The sequence below is a fragment of the Thamnophis elegans genome, chromosome 12 (genome assembly GCF_009769535.1).
Source record: "Thamnophis elegans isolate rThaEle1 chromosome 12, rThaEle1.pri, whole genome shotgun sequence".
In the NCBI taxonomy this organism is placed as follows: Eukaryota; Metazoa; Chordata; class Lepidosauria; order Squamata; family Colubridae; genus Thamnophis; species Thamnophis elegans.
In genome coordinates, this window is record NC_045552.1 from 31,020,861 (window position 1) to 31,042,915 (window position 22,055).

General features: G+C 50.7%; 1 protein-coding gene across 1 annotated transcript in view; it reads left to right on the forward strand.

Moving 5' to 3' along the window:
• The first annotated feature begins 2,212 nt into the window (after window positions 1–2,212).
• LOC116515650 (bone morphogenetic protein 8B-like) overlaps window positions 2,213–22,055 on the forward strand; it is a 38,481-nt gene continuing 18,638 nt past the window's right edge. The window contains 2 exon segments of the mRNA XM_032227784.1: window positions 2,213–2,446; window positions 2,448–2,571. Of these exon segments, the coding sequence (XP_032083675.1) occupies window positions 2,213–2,446; window positions 2,448–2,571 (358 nt within the window).

A 22,055-nucleotide genomic window follows, 5' to 3' on the forward strand; every position in this document is an offset into this window, starting at 1 on the left:
CCAATCCGTTAACTCCTTCTCCTGCACTCTGCAAATTAGTTTCCAGGTTCCTTTCAGGGATGGGAAAAGTGCTGCTGTACAACTGCAGCCATCTTTCCTCATGGTTAAAGCAGCTAAAATTTCTATCTGGCTGCTCTGCTCAGAACAGCTTGGTCTTCGTCAGCTCTTCCAAACACGGAGGACAAAACCTGCTTTGTAATGCAGCCGAAGGCTGCCCAGTGAAGCTGGCCAGCTTATTACCAGACAATATTCTCCTTGAACAGATGCCCCACTTGTGACCATTCAAAAATGGTCTTTATCACCTCCATCTGCTACCTTCCCACTCAGTGAACAGTCGAGAAATGCTAACTAACCCTGGACAGTTTCCATTAGCCCAACTCCTTTCCACATCGGGAATTAATACTGTTAGTTGCAGCAATGTCTCCCATCGTTTGGAAGCTAACAGAGCACCTTGTCTAAGTGGGTGGTCAGTGAGGTGTCCTCCAGGCTCTCCTGCCTCCCCAGCATTTCGTTGGGGGCTCAGGGGGGGAGCAGCCTCAGCTGGTCTAGGCACCTCCCCATCAGCCTGGGTACTGGAGCCAGTTTCTTATTTCAATGCTCCAAGCAGAATATGCAAGCAACTCGGCACAAATGTCAACCTGGTTCATAGAAGCAACTCAGCCAATGCTTAGATCAGTGTTTTTCAACCTTTTTTGTGCAAAGGCACACTTTTTTCATGAAAAAAATCACGAGGCACACCACCATTAGAAAATGTTAAAAAATTTTAACTCTGTTATATATATTGACTATACATAAAGTAATTTTCCCACGGCACACCTTACACTATGTCACGACACACTAGTGTGCCGCGGCACAGTGGTTGAAAAACACTGGCTTAGATTCCCATAACAGCTGGATGACCTTCCCTGGTTCCTCCTCCTCCTCCTCCTCCTCCTCATTCTCTTCACTGAGAGCTCCAGGGCACTTCTAGGTAAACAGGATCCATTCAGGTGGGCTTCTGTCAAGTCAGGGTCGGATGATAGGAACCCCATAGATAAAGATTTTCTCCAGGCGGTTCCCTTCCCCAACTTCTAATGGTCCTCTAATGGTGCTCTCATTGCCACCATCACGGAGACCAACTCTGCTGCTGGTCTTTCCTTCCACTTTCCCAGCATTGGAGCCTTTCTTCTGCAGAGAGCAGAATGGAGCCAAAGTAGAATCATTTGAAGCTGCTCATTGGTGCCTCCAGGGAGAACTGGAATGATTTGTTTGACTTGCTCTGTTTTCTTGGCTGTCCACAGAAAAGAACAGAAATGTACTTCAATCATTGACCAATAAAAATGTATTCAGTAAAACAAAGGAAAATTATCCTCTGACATCAATGAGCTGGGCAACCATTTATGGGCAAACCTTGTACATAATGTAGCAAAATTTTGCTACTTTTCAGGGAAAGTTATAAGTAATGCAAATAAAAATTAACACCTATCTTCCCAGCCTGCTCTTTCAAAGTCCAAAGGGGGTCAGGCTCAGCAGGGAGGAGAAGGAGCTTCAGCACAATCAGATCTGAAACATTCGGTTATTGCAGCCAAGCTCAATAAAAGTAGATTTTAGCTTTCTGGGAAGTTGATTTTCTGCTCTGGGCGCCCACAGAGGATGAGACCTACAAGCGGTGCTCAGAGTCCTGAACCTCCGCAGGGGATTTCGATTCTTGCTCCTCGACCCCTCGCTCAAACGGCTCCTTTGGATTGGGAGACGCCGGAACGCCTTCGAGTACCTGGAAGCCGGGAACGTGTCCAGTCACTCCGCGGACGGAGCTTCGATGGGCCAGAGGCGGAAGGCGGGATCCGAGGGCGAGCCCCAACCGGCATCCCGATTTCGGCAGAGGGCAGCTCCGGGCTGGGCTCCAGCATGCAGAGGAGTCCCGGCTGCCTCTTGGGGACGGGAACTCCCCGCCCTTCCCGTTCGCCGGGGCCGTCGGAGGTGCAGCGGCGGCCGGGAGGCTCGTCCCCCATATGCGGCCGGAGCTGGAGGACGAGGTTGGACGGCGGAGGACGAGCGGGTAGGGGCCGCGACGTGGCAGTGACAATCAACGGCCAGGCTGCCCCGCCGCCTGCCTTTCCTTGCCCGCGGGCCCCCATCGCATCCGCCGAGGCGAATCGCGTGCCCCCCCCCCCCGCCTCCGCTTAAAGGGACGGCCGCGACACTCGGAGCCCCCTGCGCTGCCGCGGGCGCCATGCGGCTCTCATCGGGCCTGGTAGCAGCGGCGCTGCTCCTCATCGCCGCGCTTCTGCCGGCGTCCCACCCCCGCGAGGCCCTCGCCCGCCGCCCGCTGCCCCCGCCGCCCGCCGCCCCGCGACGGCTGAGCGGCAGCGAGCTGCAGCGCGAGGTGCTGGCGCTCCTGGGCCTCCCCGGCACCCCAGCCGCCCGCCGCCCGCGCCCCGCAAGACGCGCCGGCCCGGCCGCCGCCCGCCGCGCCGCTCTTCATGCTGAGCCTGTACCGCGCCTTGGCCCGCCAGGACGACGCTGAGGACAGCCCCGCGCTCAGTGCAGCCGCCGACGGCGCGGACACCGTCATGAGCTTCGTCAATCTGGGTGAGTCCCGTCGGGCCGGGCAGGGCGCGCGGCGGGTTTGGGGGACGACGCGGGACGGCCGGCTGCCCTCGGAGGGATGGCCAACTCCGGAGCGCTTTGGACGGGAGCGCGAAGGCTCCGCGCGGCTTCCTTTCCCGGAGCCTCGCCCGGAGCAGGCAAGGGGGCCTACGGAAGCGCTGTGAGGCTCGGCCTGTCCCTCCCGGCCCAGGAGGAGTCCCCACAGTAGCGGCCTCCGGAGAGTCCCTGCGGGTCGCCGGTCCCCTCGTAGAGGAGGCCCGTACCGGGCGGTTCCTGGGAGTCCGGGCTCAGCCCCCACCCCCGGCTTGTGGAGGCCTTGGTTGCGCGTGGCTCGTGGTGCGAGCAGCCCCTCCTGGATTCCCCATTGGGCGGAAGCGGCGCCCACGCGGCGATGCTCCGCTCTTATGCGGGGTCTCCGAGCAGTCTGGAGCCAGCTGGAAAGGGGGGCTGATTGCCCGGGGGGTGGCAGAAAAACCGGAGGATCTCAAGGGGGGCTCGCCTGCCTGGGGGGCGCAGAGGCGGCGGAGCCTTCGGGGGTCCCTCCTGGAAGGGCTCCGGCTGGGCTGACTTGGGCCGCCCAAGCGACTGCAGCGGCCACTGGGAGAAAGGTGGCGAGGGCGAGCATCGGGCGCGCAGGAGCTCCGCTTGCGCCTTCGGAGGCCCCGAGGAAGCGGCTCAACCAGTCGGCCGGTTCTGAGCGCTGCCCCCGTCCGGCCCCTCCCCCGGGCGCCTCTGCCTGCAGTTGGGCGGCGGCTTCCCCGAAGGCAGGAGAAGGGGCGTTCCCTATGCCCCGCGGGGCCTCCAGCGAGCAGCCAGGGCGGCAGGAGGGGTCGTCAAGGTGAGAGCAGCAGGTGCCCCCCAGCCTCCGCAGGGGAGGCAGCCGCCTTGGGTGACTCTGGCCAACCGCGGAGGCTGCAAGGGAAGAGGGAGCGGCGTCTGGTCGAGCCTGTTCCTGCCCTGCCGAAGTGCTGACTTACTGAAACTCAGCGGGGCAATCCGGGAAGCAGCTGCTCCCCTGCCAGCCTCCCTTCTTGCGCTGGGTTGATCCTCTCCCTGCCTCTCCCACCTGGAACTGAATTCAGCCGGATGGGGAGGTCAGAGGCCGGGATGCCGAGGGTAGGGGGCTGCTGTTGGGGTGGGGAGCAGAGCCAGTCTCTTTGCAGGGCTGGTTGTGTCCTTCCGGTGCACAAACCCAGTAAGGCCCCTTCCCTGGGCCCTGCTGAGAAGGAGCCTCTGCAGGAGGTGTGGGTGTGTGCGCGCCGTGGGGGGTGACTCTCAGTTGCCCTGGCAATGGGAACTGCTGTCTCTAGAAGCAGGACTGGGGAGGGGGCTGCAATGGGTTCTTGCCTGAGTGGAGCTCCTGCCTGGCCCTGCCAAAGGGGAGCAGCTCCCTAGCCTGTCCCAACAGCTGATCTGACTGGCTTCAGCTTAGGCAGCTCCAGGCTCAGAAGTCCTGGGGTAACTGCACTTTGGGGGGTGGGGAGTTGTGCTTTGGGGCTGCTTGACCCCCAGCCCAAAGAGTGGGTCAAAAAGCCACCACCGGGCATGGGGGCCTTTACCCATCCCTGTGGAGGAAGGACTCACTTGACAGCCGATGAAGGCAAAGGCCTGACTCTTTATTGGCTCACAACTAGACCCTGCTGGATAAAAATGGTTGAAACCTCACTGACTCAGTTAAAAGTCTGGGGGGGGAGGTTCTGAGTGAACCAGACTTCTCCTAAGGCCACTTTCTCCCCAATTTGCATCTGATCTGTAAAAAGCGGACCACCTCCATTGCATCCAGTCCGTGATGTAAAAAAGCGTTCCCATTCATTTACAGTTAATTACAATTGATTACTCGTGATTAAACAATCAGTAGAATGGGTTGCCTTCAGACGTGTGGTACTCCATCACTGGAGATATTTAAGAAGACTGGACAGCCATGTGTCGGGATGACTGGGGCTCCTGTTTGTGCATGGGGCTTACTAGAAGACTCTAAGGCAGGCATCCCCAACCACGGGGGCACTGGCCACTGCTGGGTCATGCCCCTCTTGGAACTGACTGCACAAGCAGCGGAGGAGATTCTGCATGCGTGACTCCTCTTCAAGCTGCCTCTCCCTTCGAACTGCTAAGACAGAAAAGTTCCCCAACTGGCCAGCCGTCTCCAGGGCCCTCTCAGAATTGCTGGTGGCTCTTAACAAATATTTATCAGGGAGGGGGCAGGGGGCAAAATAAAGCACCCTTCCAACAATAGCAAGAAAAGAGCGACCCTAGGAAGATTGCTCTCCAGATTCACTGCCACTACAAACCGATAATCTGAAATAAACTTTTTTGCTGAAATTCCCCCCTGCATCCCTGCATTGTCGGCGGCTCCGGTATGATTTATTCTTTTAGGAAATTATTTGGGACTATTACTTATTCGTTCATTATGAGCGCCAACCACCCTAGTTAGTAGTCTGGCCCTTTAAGCTTAGAAGTGGATAATCATGGCTTCAATGGAGTATTAGGAAGATGTATGCTTTAGTATTTCATTAAATTATGAAAGTGACATTTGCAAAAATAAAATCTTACTAATTTTGCATTAGTTAAAAATAAGACTCTCCCCCATTTATAATTTTGTTCTTTTTGGAGCAACCCCAAAAAGTAAAACCAACCAACCAACTCCCACCCCAAGTAGATTCTGGTGTATTCTCCATTGCAGCTCAGTGTGCACATCAAAGCACCACAGAGCAGGCTTGTCTGTGGTGCCCCCAAGAGGGAAACATTGTTCTTGCATCAGAAAAACAGCCAACAACATCTAAACTAAGGATGCCAGTCAGCGGCCTGGATTTTCAACGGAAATGCGGCCGTATGGTGCTGCCCATCTCAGCCACAAGAACTGCAGAAACCTAATGCCAAGAGGAAACTGAGGTTGTCTTTTGGGAGCAGCTTTCTGTCCACGGAAGATATTTTTGGGAAATGAAGAACGTTGGGGAGCCACCCAGTTTAATAGCTTGCTTATGTCCTCGGAATGCTGAGCTGGACCTTCCAGGAACAAGCTGGCTTAATCTGTGGCCACCTCACCATCTTCAATGGAAGGTCCTCTGGAGAAGGTATTCTGGTGCTCAGCAGAGGCAGTTGCAAAGCACACACACACCTCGCAAAATCATCAGATCTCTGCCAGGGGTCTCCTGCATGGCTCACCTGGGGTCCAGTTCCCAATGATTGGTGCTCTTGCTAGAGATACAAAGGTTTTCCTGCTCCCAGGAACTTTGCAACTTTTGCAACTTTAATAAGATTTGTATGCCGCCCACTCCCTAGGGACTCTGGGCGCTCACAACAAAAGCAAAACATAAAATATTAAAATACAATTATTTAAAATAAAATCATCCATTCAATCACGGGGGCTGGATTTTAATCAACAGCCCCAGGCCTGCCGGAACAGCCAGGTCTTGGCCACTTTACGGAAGGCCGGGAGAGTGGTAAGGGTCCGGATCTCTGCGGGTAGCTCGTTCCATAAGGCCGGCACAGCTACAGAGAAGGCCCTCCCTCGGGGTGCCGCCAGCCGGCATTGCCCGGTCGACGGCACCTGGAGAGGCCCAACCTGTGTGATCGTATTGGTCGTTGGGAGGTAAATGGCAGGAGGTGGTCTCTCAGGTAGCCAGGTCCAATACCATGTAGGGCTTTAAAAATAACGACTAGCACCTTGAAGCGGGTCTGGAGACCAATGGGAGCCAGTGCAGCTCACGGAGGATAGGTGTAACATGGGTGTATCTGGGTACACCCATTATCACTTGCACGGCTGCATTCTGGACCAACTGCAGTCTTCGAACACTCTTCAGGGGCAGCCCCATGTAGAGCATGTTACAGTAATCCAGTCTTGAGGTGTCGAGGGTGTGAGTGACTATTGAAGGGCCTCCCGGTCCAGATAGGGCCGCAACTGGCACACCAGGTGAACCTGGGCAAAGGCCCTCCTGGTCACAGCCAACAAGTGGTGTTCTAACGTCAGCTGTGGATCCAGGAGGACCCCAAAATTGCGGACCCTCTCCGAGGAGTGTATAACTCTCCCCCAGGCTAAGAGGTGGAATGTCTGGACCATCTTTGGGAGGCAACATCAATAGCCACTCGGTCTTGTCTGGATTGAGTGCAATTGTTTGCTCCCATCCCGACCCTGACAGCCTCCAGGCACTGGCACATCACTTCTACTGCTTTGCTGAGTTGGCACGGGGTGGACAGATACAATTGAGTATCGTCTGCATATTGATGATATTTAATCCCGTGCCGGCGTATGATCTTACCCAGCGGCTTCATGTAGATGTTAAATAGGAGGGGGACAGGACCGAGCCCTGTGGCACCCCATATTTAAGGGGCCTAGGGGTCGATCTCTGTCCCCAACCAACACCGACTGCGACCTGTCCGAGAGGTAGGAGAACCACTTTAGGACAGTGCCTCCCACTCCCACCTCGCGTAACCGTCGCAGAAGGATACCATGGTCGATGGTATCGAAGGCTGCTGAGAGATCAAGAAGCACTAGGATAGAGTCCTCTATCCCTGGCCCACCAGAGATCATTGATCAGCGCGACCAAAGCAGTTTCGGTGCCGTAACCAGGCCTGAAACCCGACTGAAAGGGATCCAGATAATCTGTTTCATCCAAGGTCCATTGGCGTTGAAAGGCCACCACCTTCTCAACAACCTTCCCCACGAAGGGGAGGTTGGAGACTGGGCGATAGTTGTTCAAAATGGCTGGATCCAGGGAAGGTTTCTTAAGGAGGGGTCTCACCACCACATCCTTTAGAGGATGCAGGGGATCCCTCCAGAAGAGAGGTGTTAACAATCCTCTGGAGCCAGCCACGTGTCACCTCCCTGTTGGTCGAGACCAGCCAGGAGGGACACGGGTCCAGTAAAGGTGGAGGCACTCACCGCTCCCATGGCCTTGTCCACTTCCTCAGGAGCGACAAGTTGAAACTCGCTCCATAAAATCTGATCAGGACCTTCCCCTGGCGCCTCATCTGGTACCGTCCAGTGGAGTCCAGGTCCGTCCGGATCCAACGATTTTATCCGACAGAAACTGAACAAATTCCTCAGCTCTACCCTGCAAGGGTTCATCTGCATCCCTCCCTTTCAAGAGGGAGCGGCTATCCTAAACAGGGCAGCTGGGCGCGATTCTGCGGATGCAATAGAGCGGAAAAATGCGCACATTTGCCGCCCGTATCGCCACTAAAGTCCTAATAAAGGCTCTTAATTGTGTTCTCGGCGGTATTCAGAGTTACTAGCCCTCCAACGGCTCTAGGCGTCTCTTTTGGCGCTTCTCTCCCGAAGTTCCTCAGTAAACCAAGGAGCCCTCTTGGATCCACTGCTGAGGAGAGGCCGTAAAGGCGCAATCCGTTGAGCCTCTGCCGCCGCTATATTCCAAGCAGCGACCAAGGACTCCACCGGACTGTGGGCCAGAAGTCAGGTATCTCACCAAGTGCCGTCTGAAATCCCATAGGGTCCATCAGGCGCCTGGGCGGAACCACCTAATCGGTTCTCCCTCCCTAAAGTGGGGGATTGGTTTCCAAAAGTCAAGCCTCAGTAGGAAGTGATCTACCATGACAAGGGCAAGATCTTGATGTCCTTCAAATCTAGATCACGTCTCCACTGCTCCGAGAGAAATACGAGGTCGAGCATGTGCCCCGCTGAATGAGTCGGACCCTGAATTACCTGGGTCAAGTCCATGGCTGTCATGGAAGCTGCAATAGAGCTCTTACCTAGGAGCCAGTAACCATTCAGCCTTCACTCAGCCATCTCCCTTCCTGTCCCGTCCCCCGCAGCATCTCCGCACACAGCCCCCCCCAAGAGCCCACTCGAGAGCATGTTCTGACTGCCACATTAAACCATGTGGGAAGGGAAGGTTCATTCAGATCTTCCAGTGATTTGCCCCCTATCCAGTTTGAAGGGGGCTGCATTTGGCCTTTCTGACATTAGATAGACCTAGGGCAGGGGCTGACTAGGAGACCCCCAAAGTCCTTCTAGTCCTATGATTTCCTCCTCATTTTTTTCTTTCAGCTTTGAGGGGGACTCTCTTTCTCCCTCTGCCATTAGAGCCCTCTCCTTGAAAGAGGGAGGTCGCTGAAAGGTCCCTCCCCCTCCTCCTCTGCTCTTGCTGCAGATCAGAGTCCCTCCCTCCAGCACTCACAGGGCTGCTTGGAAGGCATCTGGCAGCGGAGCAGATTCAGTCAGAATAGAGGTCTTCTAGCCCACCTCTGGCTCACGCGGGAGACCTTACCATTTCAGACAAATACTGCTAGGTTCTTCTTTAACTCTCCCAGTGATGGAACACCTGCAACTTCTGGAGGGAAGCATTCCACATGCCCTCACGTCAGGAAGTTTCCCTTAATTCCAGGTTGCTTGTTGTCTTAGTAGTTTCCATCTGTTGCTTCTTCCTGCCTTCAGGCTTATAGAATAGGTTGAGCCCCTATGCTGTGTGGCAACCCCTCAAAGGGCTGGAAGACTGCGGTCATGTCCCTCCTAGTCTTTTCATTTTTCTAGACTAGCCAAACACCAAATCCTGAACACCGTCTCATAATTTTAGCCTCCAGGCCTTTAATCATTTTAGTGCCTTTCTTTGCACTTTTCTAGAGTCTCAATATCTTTTGTAATGTGGTAACCAAAACGGGATGCAGTATTTCAGGCGTGGCGTTACTAAAACTGATTAAAACTGTACTAATACTTAACATATTTCATGCTATGCCCCTGTTTATACTACCAAGGATTGTATTAGCTTTTTTGGCTGCTGGCCACCCACAGCTGGCTTAAAGGAGGACTCCAAGTCCCTCTCACAGTTACTGTTGTTGAACCAGGTTGCACCAATATCTGTCTTGTACTTTTGGTTTTTCTGTCCAGGAGTAAAACTTTGCTTTTCTCCACATTTAATTACATTTTGTTGGATAGGATCCATTGTTCAAGTCTGCAATGATTTTTTGGGGAGTTGACCTGAGGTTCTCCAGCTGGACAGACATGTGGGATGTGAGAGTCTTTTTTTGGATCCCGAGCTTGTCTTTTGGGGTGTTGGCTATTCCTGCCAGCTTAGTGTCACCTGCAAATTTAATGAGTTCCCCTTCTATTCATTTTGAAGAGTACTGGGCCTAAGATGAAACCTTGTGTACCCCACTGCTTACTTTCCTCCATTTGGATGTAGTACCATTGAGGATGACTCATTAAGTACGGTTTGTCTGCCAGTTACAAATCCATCTGGTGGTGATGGTGTCTATCCCACATTTTTCTACCGCAGTTTACCAAGAAGTAGGTTGTGGTCTATTTTATCAAATGCTTTGCTGAAGTCTAAATATACTGTCCATAGCATTTGCTGGTCTACCAGTTTAATCACTTTGTCAAAGAATGAAATAAGGTTGGTTTGGCATGATCTGGCTGCTAATTATAACTTTATTTGAACTAAATCTGTTCACAGATTTATTTTTTGATTATTTTTCCAGTATCTTCCCAGGTATTGATGTGAGACTGATTGGTCTCTAGTTTCCTGTGTCTGGTTCTCCCCCCCCCCTTTTTTTTTTTTGAAGATGGGAACCACATCAGGTCTTTTCCAATTCTCTGGTAGTTGGTGCTTCAGGATTTTTTAAACATATGGCACAATAGTTCTGAGATAACATCTGCCAGCTCCTTCAGAACTCTGGGATGTAATCTGTCAGATCCCAATGATTTATATTCAGGAGTTCTCTTACCATTTTCTTGCTCATTTTAATTTTTATTTCTAGTCTGTCTTTTATGGTTATGTTTTTGGTAGATTGGATTCTAGTTTCTTTTTGAGTGAAGAATGATGCAAAGAATGAATTGCCGTCTTCTCTCTTTAGGGGACCGATTGTTTCCTTGACTTTTTTTTCTTGTTATTTATGTTGAAAGAAACTTTTTTTGTTATCTTTGACTTTTGTTGCAAGTCTTTGTCTGAAGCCATTTCAGACATGCAGATCTTCTGCCCACCCCCCACCCCACCCCATCAGCTTGCCCTCATTCATTGGGAGGGGGGCAGCAATGCAAAATTGTCTGCTGCTGGATGAGATTGCCATGCGGGGGGAGCACCACCTTTGTATCCTTAAGATTTACTTCTAGGATGGAGAAGTAGTGAAAGTAATGGAAGGGGAGAGATTTTGCAGACTTAAGACCTCCCAGACCCTCCTCTCCCTTCTAGGCCAAAGTTGTGTTAGAATCCGTCTTGGTTTTGTTTCTGCAAGATAGAATTCCTTCCGCACCTCATTCCAATTATTTTAAGGCTCCAAATTCTTTATGTGGTTCAGCTTACCAGCATTTCCTTTTAATTTAGCATCTCAAAAAGGCACTTGGGGCTCTCCAGGGCAGCTGGGACTAGTCTAATTGCAGTAGAGGTGTAATTTACAGAATAGAATAACACACAGACACACACGCACACGTCAAGCACATGGCTAAAAATATAATGAAACTGACAGAAACATAAAATGCATCTTGTGTGGATCTGCAGAGATTTTTTTTCCAATAAGCACTTTAGAAAGCTTGTAGAGAATAGAACAAGCAAAAATAAAGCTTTACGCTGTTAACTACTAACAATGATGAGCCTAAATACGCGCACTGATCATAATATTCCTGGATCCACTTGGTGCTTTGGAAAGCAATCGAGTTTGGTTTCTTTTAAAATCTATTTACCATTTCTGGGGCACCCACTGACCTGGGACTCTGGATAGTGTGGAAGGATTAAAAGAAAAACTGATACATTAAAAGCCCCAATGAAAGAGTGTCCTTCCAGGAGAAAAACTGAGTAAATTTGCTGGCAAACTGTCAGTGAAGGGAAGCATGATTTCTTGGTGATAAGTAAGCAAAATAAAAGGGTTATGCAATCCACAGGACAGACTTAATACAGCTAAATCAAGCTTTCAAAAGCCTCCTCGATCCTCCAACATCTGCAATCACTGTCAGCCTTGAAGTTGAGAAAGGTCTCCGAGCAGCTGCCTCCTTTGCTACCTTTCCCTCCACTCAGGTTTCCCTTTTTCTATCAGATTTGGAGTTGTCCAGTTGGAATATTGAATTGCTCAAGGAAAGTCTGGACTGCTTGAGAAAGCAGCTCCCTCCTCCCCCCTGCCAGGGATGACTCCAAATGATCTCCTTTCTTCCTTCCAGGCGAGAGAGGCTTTGCCCAAGTTAGCCCAGTCTAAGCCCTTGACTTTAACTGAGGAGCTATTACCATCTGTTTAGCCTTCTCACTTTTTATTTATTTATTTTATTTATTCATTCGATTCCTGTAGCTGCTGGACTCAACCCAGTGACTCTGGGCAGCTTACAATTCTAAAAGCTTTATATATATTTTTATTAAATCTTGGCAAGGGCCAATTTCCACAAGATGCACCAGAATTGGGCTTCCTACTTTGAGGTTTGGGCATGAAATTGGGCAGAAGCTGAATGTGTTTGACCTGAGGAGAACAAAGAGGGGCTCTGGCCACATGCTGGATCAAAGTAGCCTCTTTTAAGATTAGGGAAGTGCACAAGAATTAAACACAGGGCCAATACATTAGAAGTCCCAGTGAAAGAGGGCCCTTCCAGGAGAAAAACACGAAGTAAATTTGCTGGGGTTCAAGTATCACCAAATTTTACAGAAGGTGGAATGGATGGTGCTGTTGTCCTCTAGGAGCATCGTAGCTGTAATTAGGCTTAGCTAGATGTACTTTAATCAGAACCTTTAATTGGTTTGTATTAGTTATTATAGAATATGTGGAAACTCGCTAGAGGAAGAGAGCTCCAGCCCATTTTTTCTCTCGCTTTCTCCTCCCTGTTCCAAAATGTGCGAAGAGAGCATGAATGAAAGGCCTGTCTCAGGAACAGCCCCATGTTTTCCAGAGGGAAAGCATTAATTCCAAGAGTTTGGATTTAAATTTCATTTGAAAAACAAACATTGACCCTTTCATCTTCATCCAGGAAGAGACCCTTGAGCCAGCCTTTGCTTTCTAATTAGATTTCTCTTTTTAAGGCTTCAGAAACACTTTGTGCATCATGAAGGCATTTAACAAATGTTTATTTTTTCAGAACACCATAGAAAACGCCGCCTGGAGCAGAAGTTAGAAGTTATGATGCCAAAAGGGATCATATCTTTTAAATATCAACTATGAAAGATTCCTTTCTTGGATGCTCCTGGCTCCAAGGGTGCCCTGCTCTGTACTGAACCAAGATGTGGGCTCTCAAGTAGAAGGAGGTGGTGCCCACTACTACCCTTACCCCAGTGCAGCGGCTCTGCTAATCTTCCTCAGGGAAGAATTGGGGTCCCAGCAGATCCCACTTCCTCCAAGGCTACCTAGAAAGGTTTCCTGGGGATTCATCCAGCCAACGCATTTCCATTCCCCTTCCAAACAACTTTGGTGCCCCAAAGCAGTGCCTCCCGTGTCCACCTCTGCTCAGCATGGAAGGCTCCAAAGTGAGGCAGCAAAAGCAAGGAGTCTCTGTCTGTGTGTGTCGGTTCTTTGAGGTCCAGAGAAAACGACGACCACCAACACCACCCCTTGCTGAAGGTGAAACTCTTCAGGCCCACCACATCTTTCCTTTCTGGAAGGAAGGAATCCAGCCTTGTGAGGCCTTCTCAGCAGGAGACCTCAGTCCTGTCCCCAGTTGCAGCTCCATCATGTTCTCACCATCCTCCTTGTTCTCCTCAGCTACACAATGTGGTCCTTAAATTGTCATTTTGTGAACTGCAATAAAATAGCTGTTTCCCCCTTAAGGAAACCACCCGTATAAAATCTGTCATGGTGTCAGACCTGCCCCAATCCATTTGATTCCATTTGGTTGAAGCAAAGGGTTCTTTACTAAGAGTGGTGGTTGCAGTAAAGTCAAGCCAGCTCCGAAATCACATTCGCTGGATGCAAAATAAAGTGTAGGTTTGCCCCAGCCCATCCCTCCCTCTCCACCGTCCCGTGACCTATCAGTTTCCAGCCAACTGGAGGGGAAGTCAAGTGATCTGTTGGGGTGTTTGGGGAGGACTGGCTAACCCCCTCCTCTAATTCCAGCTCTCTTCTGCCTCTTCCATCAGCACTTCCTGTCTTACTTACTTAGATTAGATAAATAACAGAGTTGGAAGGGACCTTATAGGTCATCTAGTCCAAACAGGAGACAAATGGCAGTCCAATCTCTTCTTGAAAGCCTCCAATGATGAAGCATTTGTTTTTGTTTGTTTGTTTACTTACTTACTTACATACATACATGCATACATACATACACCATACACACACACACTCACACACACACACACCGCCCAAAGCAACTCCGGGTGGTGGCTGCCATCTCTCATGACCTGTTTTGGGAAGCAGCTTCTTCAGGGGAGGGAGCCCACCAAGGGGGAGGGAGCCACTGTTCCCTCTAAGGTGCGCGCCTGCGCGGCCGCGCACGTGGCAAGAAATCCCCGCGCAGAAGTTTCTAACTGCCACGCAGAGATTTCTACCAAAGCAAACGTGGGGAAGTCCTTTGCAGGCGGCTAGAACTGGCCGCCCGCAAAGGACCTCCCCAGACTTGTTTTGATGAGCAGAGCATGGAGCGACTGACGGTAGTTTGTTGCTGGCCGCACCCCTCCTGTTGCTCGGGGCTGGCGCTGATTTCTCTTGCGGGGCGGGGAGGTGGAGAGGAGAGATAGCCAGGGTCCATGGTTGGGTCTTTCTCCCTGCCTCCAGCTCTGAAGATAAACAACAGCTGCGGCTTCCCAGTTTCCACCCTTCCTTGCGCCTTTTATTACGTGCGAAAAAAACCTATTCCAGTTTTAACAAACCGCAATCTGTGGGCTGGAGGAAGTTCCGCTTAGCTCGGAGGGGGCGGTATAGGGTCGAAGGGGCGGGGCGAGGGCGAAGACTGGGCGCTAGCTATGGCGGAGCGAAGGTACCATCCATTGCAGTGCAAATCTCGTTTTGCCCGCCCGCGTTTTGCTCCATGAGCACCGCCTTCGTGTCCTTTGTCCTTTGGGACTGCGGGGGTGAGAAGCACAAGGGGAAAAAGGGCGCGAGTCCCTCGTGAGTCTTGCTGGGGCCCTTGGCGGAAAGGGAGCGGGGTCCGAGCCTGTCGCTGCCCAAACACGCGGCGATCCCCTTCAATCTTCCCCAAAGCTCTATGGGGCGAAGATGGAAACGATCAGTAGCCTCTCAAGCAAAATTAGCGAGGAAGGCATCGCGGTGGCTGCATTCACACAACCGGGGTAACCAGGACGTTTGAGCACTACCGTTGCCAGGTTGTGGGCAACTTCTCCCTAGGAGCCCTCTCTCCCTCCCTCCCTCCCTCCAGAGCCCCCGGAAGACAACAAGGGAACAGCGCTCTTTTCTCTCTTCTTCACGACCCGAACCTGGTGGATCTTGTAACTTGACAGCTTTAACACTTGCATGCTTCAATGCCAGAGTTTCTGAGCCAACATGACTGAGGAGGAATTCTGGGAGTTGAAGTCCACAAGTCTTAAAGCTGTCAGGTTTGAAGACCCCTGGGGTTTTTTCCTAAAGGGTTAGGGGGTGCGAGGGTCTTGTAACTTGACAGCTTTAGACTTGCACGCTTCAATGCCAGAGTTTCTGAGCCAACATTTGGTTGCTAAGCAGGACCGTTGTTAAGTGATACTGATATTATAAAACACTTTTAATTAGCGGGTACCTTGAATAAACATAACTTTGAGTTTTCAAATAATACTGATTTTGTTGTTGTCTTAGGTGACATCTGTGAAAAAAATTCAGGTGCTCAGGCATGAAAATGTGCCGCTCAAACACTATACTTTTTCCGCTCACACTGAAAAAAAATTAGAGGGAACATTGGAGGGAGCCATACTCCACCACCCTCCATCATGGTGTTGAGGGATCTTCACTCTCTTTGCTGGGGAAAAGCATGAGGGATGTCCCATTCCCTTGGGAGGGGGGGTCTTTCCTTGGTCTCAACCTGTTCAGGTGAATAAAAGAGTGATGGGGGTTTGTGTCCTAAAGCTTGTCACCTTGCAGAAAGATCCAACAGCCAGAAAACACAGCCATTCCCTAAGTCCTAAACAAGCATCGTCCTCTCCAGAAGGGGGAAGGGGAGCCAAGCAAAGGCTTGCCCACCGTAGGATCATTCTGGAGGTCCTTCCCACTCAGGGAGGATATTCTCATCTTGTCCTGGAGAATCGTGTAGAGAGACAGATGGGGATCTCTCTGTGATCAATTAGTTTGAGCCATTTCATAGAAAAGTGCATCCTGCTCCTTTCATTACCAAATGCCTCAAAGTGATCCCATTAGAGTCCTGTGATCCTGCAAGCAGGTTGAGGAAGAAGAGGCGCAGGTGGGCCTGATATGGAAGTTCCTCCCTTTCTGGGTGCTGCAAATGAGCTTCCTGAACACACACACCCACTCCCCCCAGTGGAGAAGATGCTGCTCCTCCTCAGTCCCCCACTGCTTCTGTTCTACGGTCAGTCTGTGCCAAGGCAGCTCATTTGGAGTGATGAGTGCAGTGGAGCAACTTTGAAGTACCTGCCCTGAAACAATGGGTGGAGCAGATGGCGAGAAACCAGCCACCCGTCTCTCCCCCGATCATGGGTTGGGGCTGTGGAGGAAGCAAGTTCTGACTTGTGCAAAACCAACACAAGCTTTGTGTTCTTCGTAAGAGAATCTGGGGATGTGGTGTGTTAAGCCCTGAAAAACTGACCACAAGCTCCCTTTCCACGCAACATCAGCCCTCCCACTTTGCTTGTGGATCAACCAAGCAACCACTGGACATCTGCACTTGTGCTGCAGAAAGTTCTCCCCTGTTTTGCTAACACCATTCTTAATTCAATTTGGTTGAAAAGAATTTGGTTTTTGACGTTTTATCCAAAGGAAAAGAGAATTTAGATAAGTGTTCCTGGATGGAGCAAGGTACAATCGCTCTAACCCTAACAGCTTCTGGAATGTTGGCTGCTCTTGCCAGCTTCATGTCATCTGCAAGTTTGAGGAGTACCATTTTCCATTTTTCTAATTACTAAGAAGAAATTGTGGTCTACTTTCTCAAATGCCTTACTAAGGTCCAATAATACTATGCCATGGTGTGTTCTAGTTTGGGTCCTTAGGAAAGAAAAACCCTTGACTCCATTGATGAAATGAAAAGTTCACTTTTACTAAGTTCAAGCAGTTACAGCATAAGCAAAGCTGGGTCTGAATATTCCACACAAGCCTGTGATTTTCCCATCTCTCTGGTCCTCCCCACTTGGTCAGTCCATTAGTATCCAACAGTGTTCATTTTGATGTTTTGAGGATCGGTGCCTCTTTGGTGGAGTTTCACATTCTTGTCTCATGGCTCCGGTCCTTGAGCAGCTGGTTCTTTCTGCATTGACCACCTCTGGTTCCTGTCACCCTGTCCATTCTCCTTCCTTCCCATGCCCATTCCCTAATTCCCCCATTCCCTCTGCTACAGTTTATGGCAGAGCATTTTGCTGAGCATAGCTCAGCAAAATGAGCTATGCTGAGATGGCAGATCTGACATTGTGTCTACAGCATTTGCTAGTTCACTATTTAGTTATTTTATCAGAGAATGAAATAAGATTTATTTGGTATGATCTGTTTTTGACAGACCTATGTTGGCTCTGGTTATTTATGCTTCTAAGTGTTCGCAGATCTTTACTTGATTATCTTTTACAAGATCTTCCCAGGTATTGATGATTATACCTGGCTGGACATGCTGGTTGGGGAATTCTGGGACTTGAAGTCCAACATCTTAAAGTAGCTAAGGTTGAGAAACACTGTTGTAATCCTCCTTTCCAGGTAAAGCCTTTTCTTCCAGGTGTCAGCCAGAAGGACTTTACTTTGGAGGGGCACCACATTTTGGATGCAATCCCTGAATTGAGGTTAGATCTCCCTCTACCCAGGGGTGGGGTGGGGGATGCACTGGTGGTTTCCATGAAAAGCCATTGCCTTTCTTCTACCCACAAGATACCTTGACATGCTGGAATAAGAATACAGTTGAATCTGGAATATGGGGGAGGGAGTTTTCTTGCAGGATTCATTTGAATGAAAATAAATAGGGTGTTATCTATTTACTTGTTTTTTTTATATACGTGGTTACGTTTGCGGCTGACCACTAGGAGGCATTATACAACTTGCTTTGTCCTTGGATGAGGCTCATCACTGTACCTCTCCATCTTACACAGCATTTGTGTTGGACCCTTTACAGGATTTGAAGCTTCTTGCTCTGGAGGACTGTGTGTTGCCCTGCATTTAGTTTCAGAGCTATTTTTTGGTCTTACTGTCATAGATAGATAGAGGAGTCTATAGATGTTCTGGAGGCACACCTTCCGTTGTCTGCTGGTGCTAATTTACACTCATAGACAAAGAAGGTTATTGTTGGTTATTTTGTTCAAGTCTCAGAGCTTCCTTCCCCCCTCCAGACTTCTTATAAGCTGTTATATTTGCTCACAACCACAAGGAGGCTCTATTTGACCAGTTTGTTGTTAACTGGGACTCAACAGCACCTGTAACTTCCATCTCTTGGTGTCCAGTGTTGGAAAGTGCAAAACTTGTGATCTTCGATTCCCAGAATTGGGAGTTCTGCCTGGGACATGCATAGATCTGAAAGTTGGCAAGGTCGACACTTCATTTTGGTTCTTGTATGTGCATTTTCCCTGCTCTGAAATTCTAGCTGTCAGGCCTGTCCCAGCTTGGGCATTTAGTAAAGATAGCCCTTCCACTCCATCCATTCGCAAAAGGTATACTATTACTAAAACCAAGTGGTTACAGCATAAGCAAAGCCATATCTAAATATTCCTATGTAAACGTAGTGCTTTTCTCTTCTCCCGGGCCCCTTGGTCCTTTTATAGTTGTACAATAGTATTGTCTATGGAGATTCTCAGTCATCCAGGTCACAGTTGTCCCAAAGGTGCTTTTTCAAGAGGCAACTGAACTTGTTTTTCATAGAAGATGTTTCATTTCTCATCCAAGAAACTTCTTCTGCTCTGACTAGATGGTGGGGAATGGAAGGATTTATTTTCCTTGCAGGCATCTGGTTATTTACATTCTTTTAACGAGTTGTTGAGGCCACTTGAAGGACACAGACAAACCTTCAAGTGGCCTCAACAACGCTCTAAAAGAATGCAAATGACCAGCTGTTTGCACACGTGTGTCCTTGGATCTGCCAGGCTCTGTTCCTGGCTGAGACTTCTGGTTCCTGTCGTTCTCCCTCCCTCCCTCGTTTTCAGCGTTTTCTCGGAGCAGAACAGATCGGTGAATGATCGGCAGAACCAGTGGGCAAGACCTTCGTCCTTGCCTAATCCATGAATAAACGTTATTACAACATGGAGCAGGCCTTTTCTCAGGCTTTGCAACTTCCCACGGTAGATGCACCCATTGCTCTTTTGGCCAATGCTCCACTGTAGTCTCAGGGGACGTGGCCGACAAGCTGAAGCCAGAGTACAAGCGTGCGGAACTTACCCTTTGTAAGAACTCAACGCTTCTGCCTGGGCCATTAAGGTGGCTGCGGCAGCGTCCTTCTTCAACCGCATCCCGATCCAAGATGAGCATCTTCCCCAAGACTTCACAAAAATCTTTTCAGCTACCCAATTTTCAGCGGACACCACCTAGATTCCATTAAATTTGCATCCAGAGCGTTATCCACCTCTGTGATGGTGAGGAGACTCCTGTGGCTCCGGAATTGGCAAATGGACAATAAGTCCAAATGGAACCTAGTGGCGGCCCCCTTCTCCAGCCCTAACCTTTTTGGGGCTTCCCTTGATCCCATCCTTGTGGAGAACAAGGATAAGAAGAAGGTCCTACCTTCTAACACAAAGAAGCCAGATAATCGTCCGGCTTCATACCGTTAGGTCTTTGCCCTTCAGGGGTCCCGACCAGGACTACTGCCCACAACGGTATACTCCCTATAGGTATGACAGCAGGAAGCAATGGCCGTTCTACCAAGATAGAAACAGGGTACCAAGGTCAGTCCAAATGACCCTTTTGCAGAGGGGGCAGCTGCTCCTTCTGCAGGGGGAAATGACTCGAACCTGAGTCTCTCCATAGGCGGCCGCCTGGCATCCTTCACGGACCAGTGGGACCAGATAACTTCGGATGCTTGGGTCAGGTTGACAATCAGAGAAGGTCTCTGGCTGGAGTTCCTAGCCCCTCCCCCGACACTCTTCAGGACTTCCCCCCCCCTCCAGGGACCCAGAAAGGCAACACCTAATGCTTCTAGCCATCCAACACCTGCTGGACATTCAGGCCAGTTGAGCTGGTCCCTCAAGAGGAACAGGGACAAGGCGTTTATTTGAACCTCTTCATTGTTCCCAAGAGCTCTGGGGAATGGAGGGTCATCCTGGACTTGAAACATCTGAATTCCTTCCTGGTCCTACCGGCGTTTCAAGATGTCCTCCCTCAGGTCCATACTATTAGGAATCAGGCGGGGGGACTTCATGGCATCAATGGACCTAACAGAGGCATACTTACACATTCCGATTCGACCGACTCACCACAAATTCCTCCGCTTCTCATACGGGGGTCGTAACTTTCAATACAGGGCTCTTCCATTCTGGCCTTTGCCCCCCGCACGTTCACGAAAGTCCTGGTGGCAATGGCAGCTCACCTATGTTCCCGGTCAGTGAGACTCCATTGTTACCTGGATGACGTGCTCGTTCTTCCCCAGTCCCAAGTGCAGGCAAATCTGGATCTGCAGGTCACCATCCGATCGTTACAGTCCCTGGGGTTTTCCATCAACTTCCCCAAGAGTCACCTCTCCCTCCAATGAGAATCCTGCATCTAGACACAGTAATAGACTCAGTCACGGGACTGGTTCGCCTTTCAATAGAAAGTCTGTCAAGTCTGCAATCAATGACATGACACATCCGCGCAAGTCAGTCAGCTTCCATCCTGACATTGGCACAATTGCTGGGCAAGATGGTGTCGTGCATAGGAATCGTTCCGTGGGCCCGCCTACACTCCAGAACATTACAGTGGACTCTCTACCTTCCAACGATGGCGGATGAGCAACTCTGGCTGGAGCTGAAGGAGGCCCATCTGGCATTGCTTCATTTTCGGAACTCAATCAGCAACCAGCATGTCCTCCTCCTGACAGACAATATAGCGGCCAAGACCCACATAATCGCCAAGGGGGGGACCCATTCCAGGAGTCTGTGTCTAGAGGCTCGCAGGCTCGGTCTATGAGTGGAGAGGAACTTGAAATCCATCCTCTCGGAACATATCTCGTGTGTAGCCAATCACCAAGTCGAACTGGTTGAGCCGGATGACAGTGGATCACATCGAGTGGCAGCTGGACCCAGAGATATCCACAGGATCTGCCTCCACTTCAGGACTTGTTTGCCAGTCCAAGCAATGCTCAGCTCCCCGATTCTATTCCCACTTTCCCGCACGCAATGCAGAGGGCACAGACGCTCTCCGGAGCCCGTGGCCTCCTGGTCTTCTTTATGCCTTTCCCCCTTCCCTCTCATCCAGGGAACCCTGAGGAAATTAATGCTGAAGGGGGCCCATGTCATTCTGGTGGCCCCATTCTGGCCGAGGTGCCTTTGGTTCGTGGACTTGGTCCAACTATCCATATCTCTCCCCTGGAGAATCCCCCAGGAGGAAGTTGCCTTGTGCCAGGGGTCTTGCTCCACCCAGAGCCCCAATGGCTCCAGCTGACAGTCTGGCACTTGCCTGCTGAGGGGCGCCAGCGTCTTGGCTAAGGTTATCTCTACTATCGAGGCAGTCAGGCGTCCTTCCACCACCCAAATTTACAATTCGATGTGGTCAGCGTTCATGTCCTGGTGTGGGAGGTTTCAGATTTCACCGGCTTCTGCCTCTATTGCCCAGGTTCTTGAATTCCTGCAACACGGTCTAGACCTCGGTCTCTCTCATAATACCTTACGGAGACAGATGGTTGCCCTTTCCTTGGTCCTGGGAGGGGAGGGAGTGGGGTCCTTGGCGCAGTCGCCATTGGTAAAATGCTTCCTTAAGGGAGCGACAAACCTGTGTCCTCCACCAGTACGCAGGTTCCCCAGATGAGACCTTCCCCTGGTTTTTAGAGCCCTTAAGGGTGCTCACTTCAAACTTTGCGAATGGTGCACCTCAGATTCCTGACTCTGAAGGTCATCTTTCTAGTGGCTGTCATTTCAGCCAGACGCATTTCCAACCTGGGCGCTCTGTCGTCCAAGGAGGATTTGTGTCAATTTCACCAGGACAAGGTTGTTCTGAGATTAAACCCGACCTTTCTCCCAAAAGTCAATTCCCTATTCCATAGGTCACAGGAGGTCATCCTGCCCAATTTCTGTCCCTCTCCCTCTCACCAGAGGGAGGTCCTATGGCACCGCCTGGATGTACGCCGTGCCCTGCCCATCTACCTCATGTACATCCTCCACCAGGCGGTCAGAGGCCCTGTTCCTGTCCTTCCAAGCTAGGTCACTTGGGGCTAGGGTGTCCTCCTCCACCATTGGCAGGTGGGTGAGACAGGCCATCATGGAGGCTTATCAAGCCGTACACCGGGTACCTCCACAGGGCATCACCGCCCACTCCACCAGGAGCGTGGCTACTACCGCTGCCTGGGTTACCAGGGCTCCGCT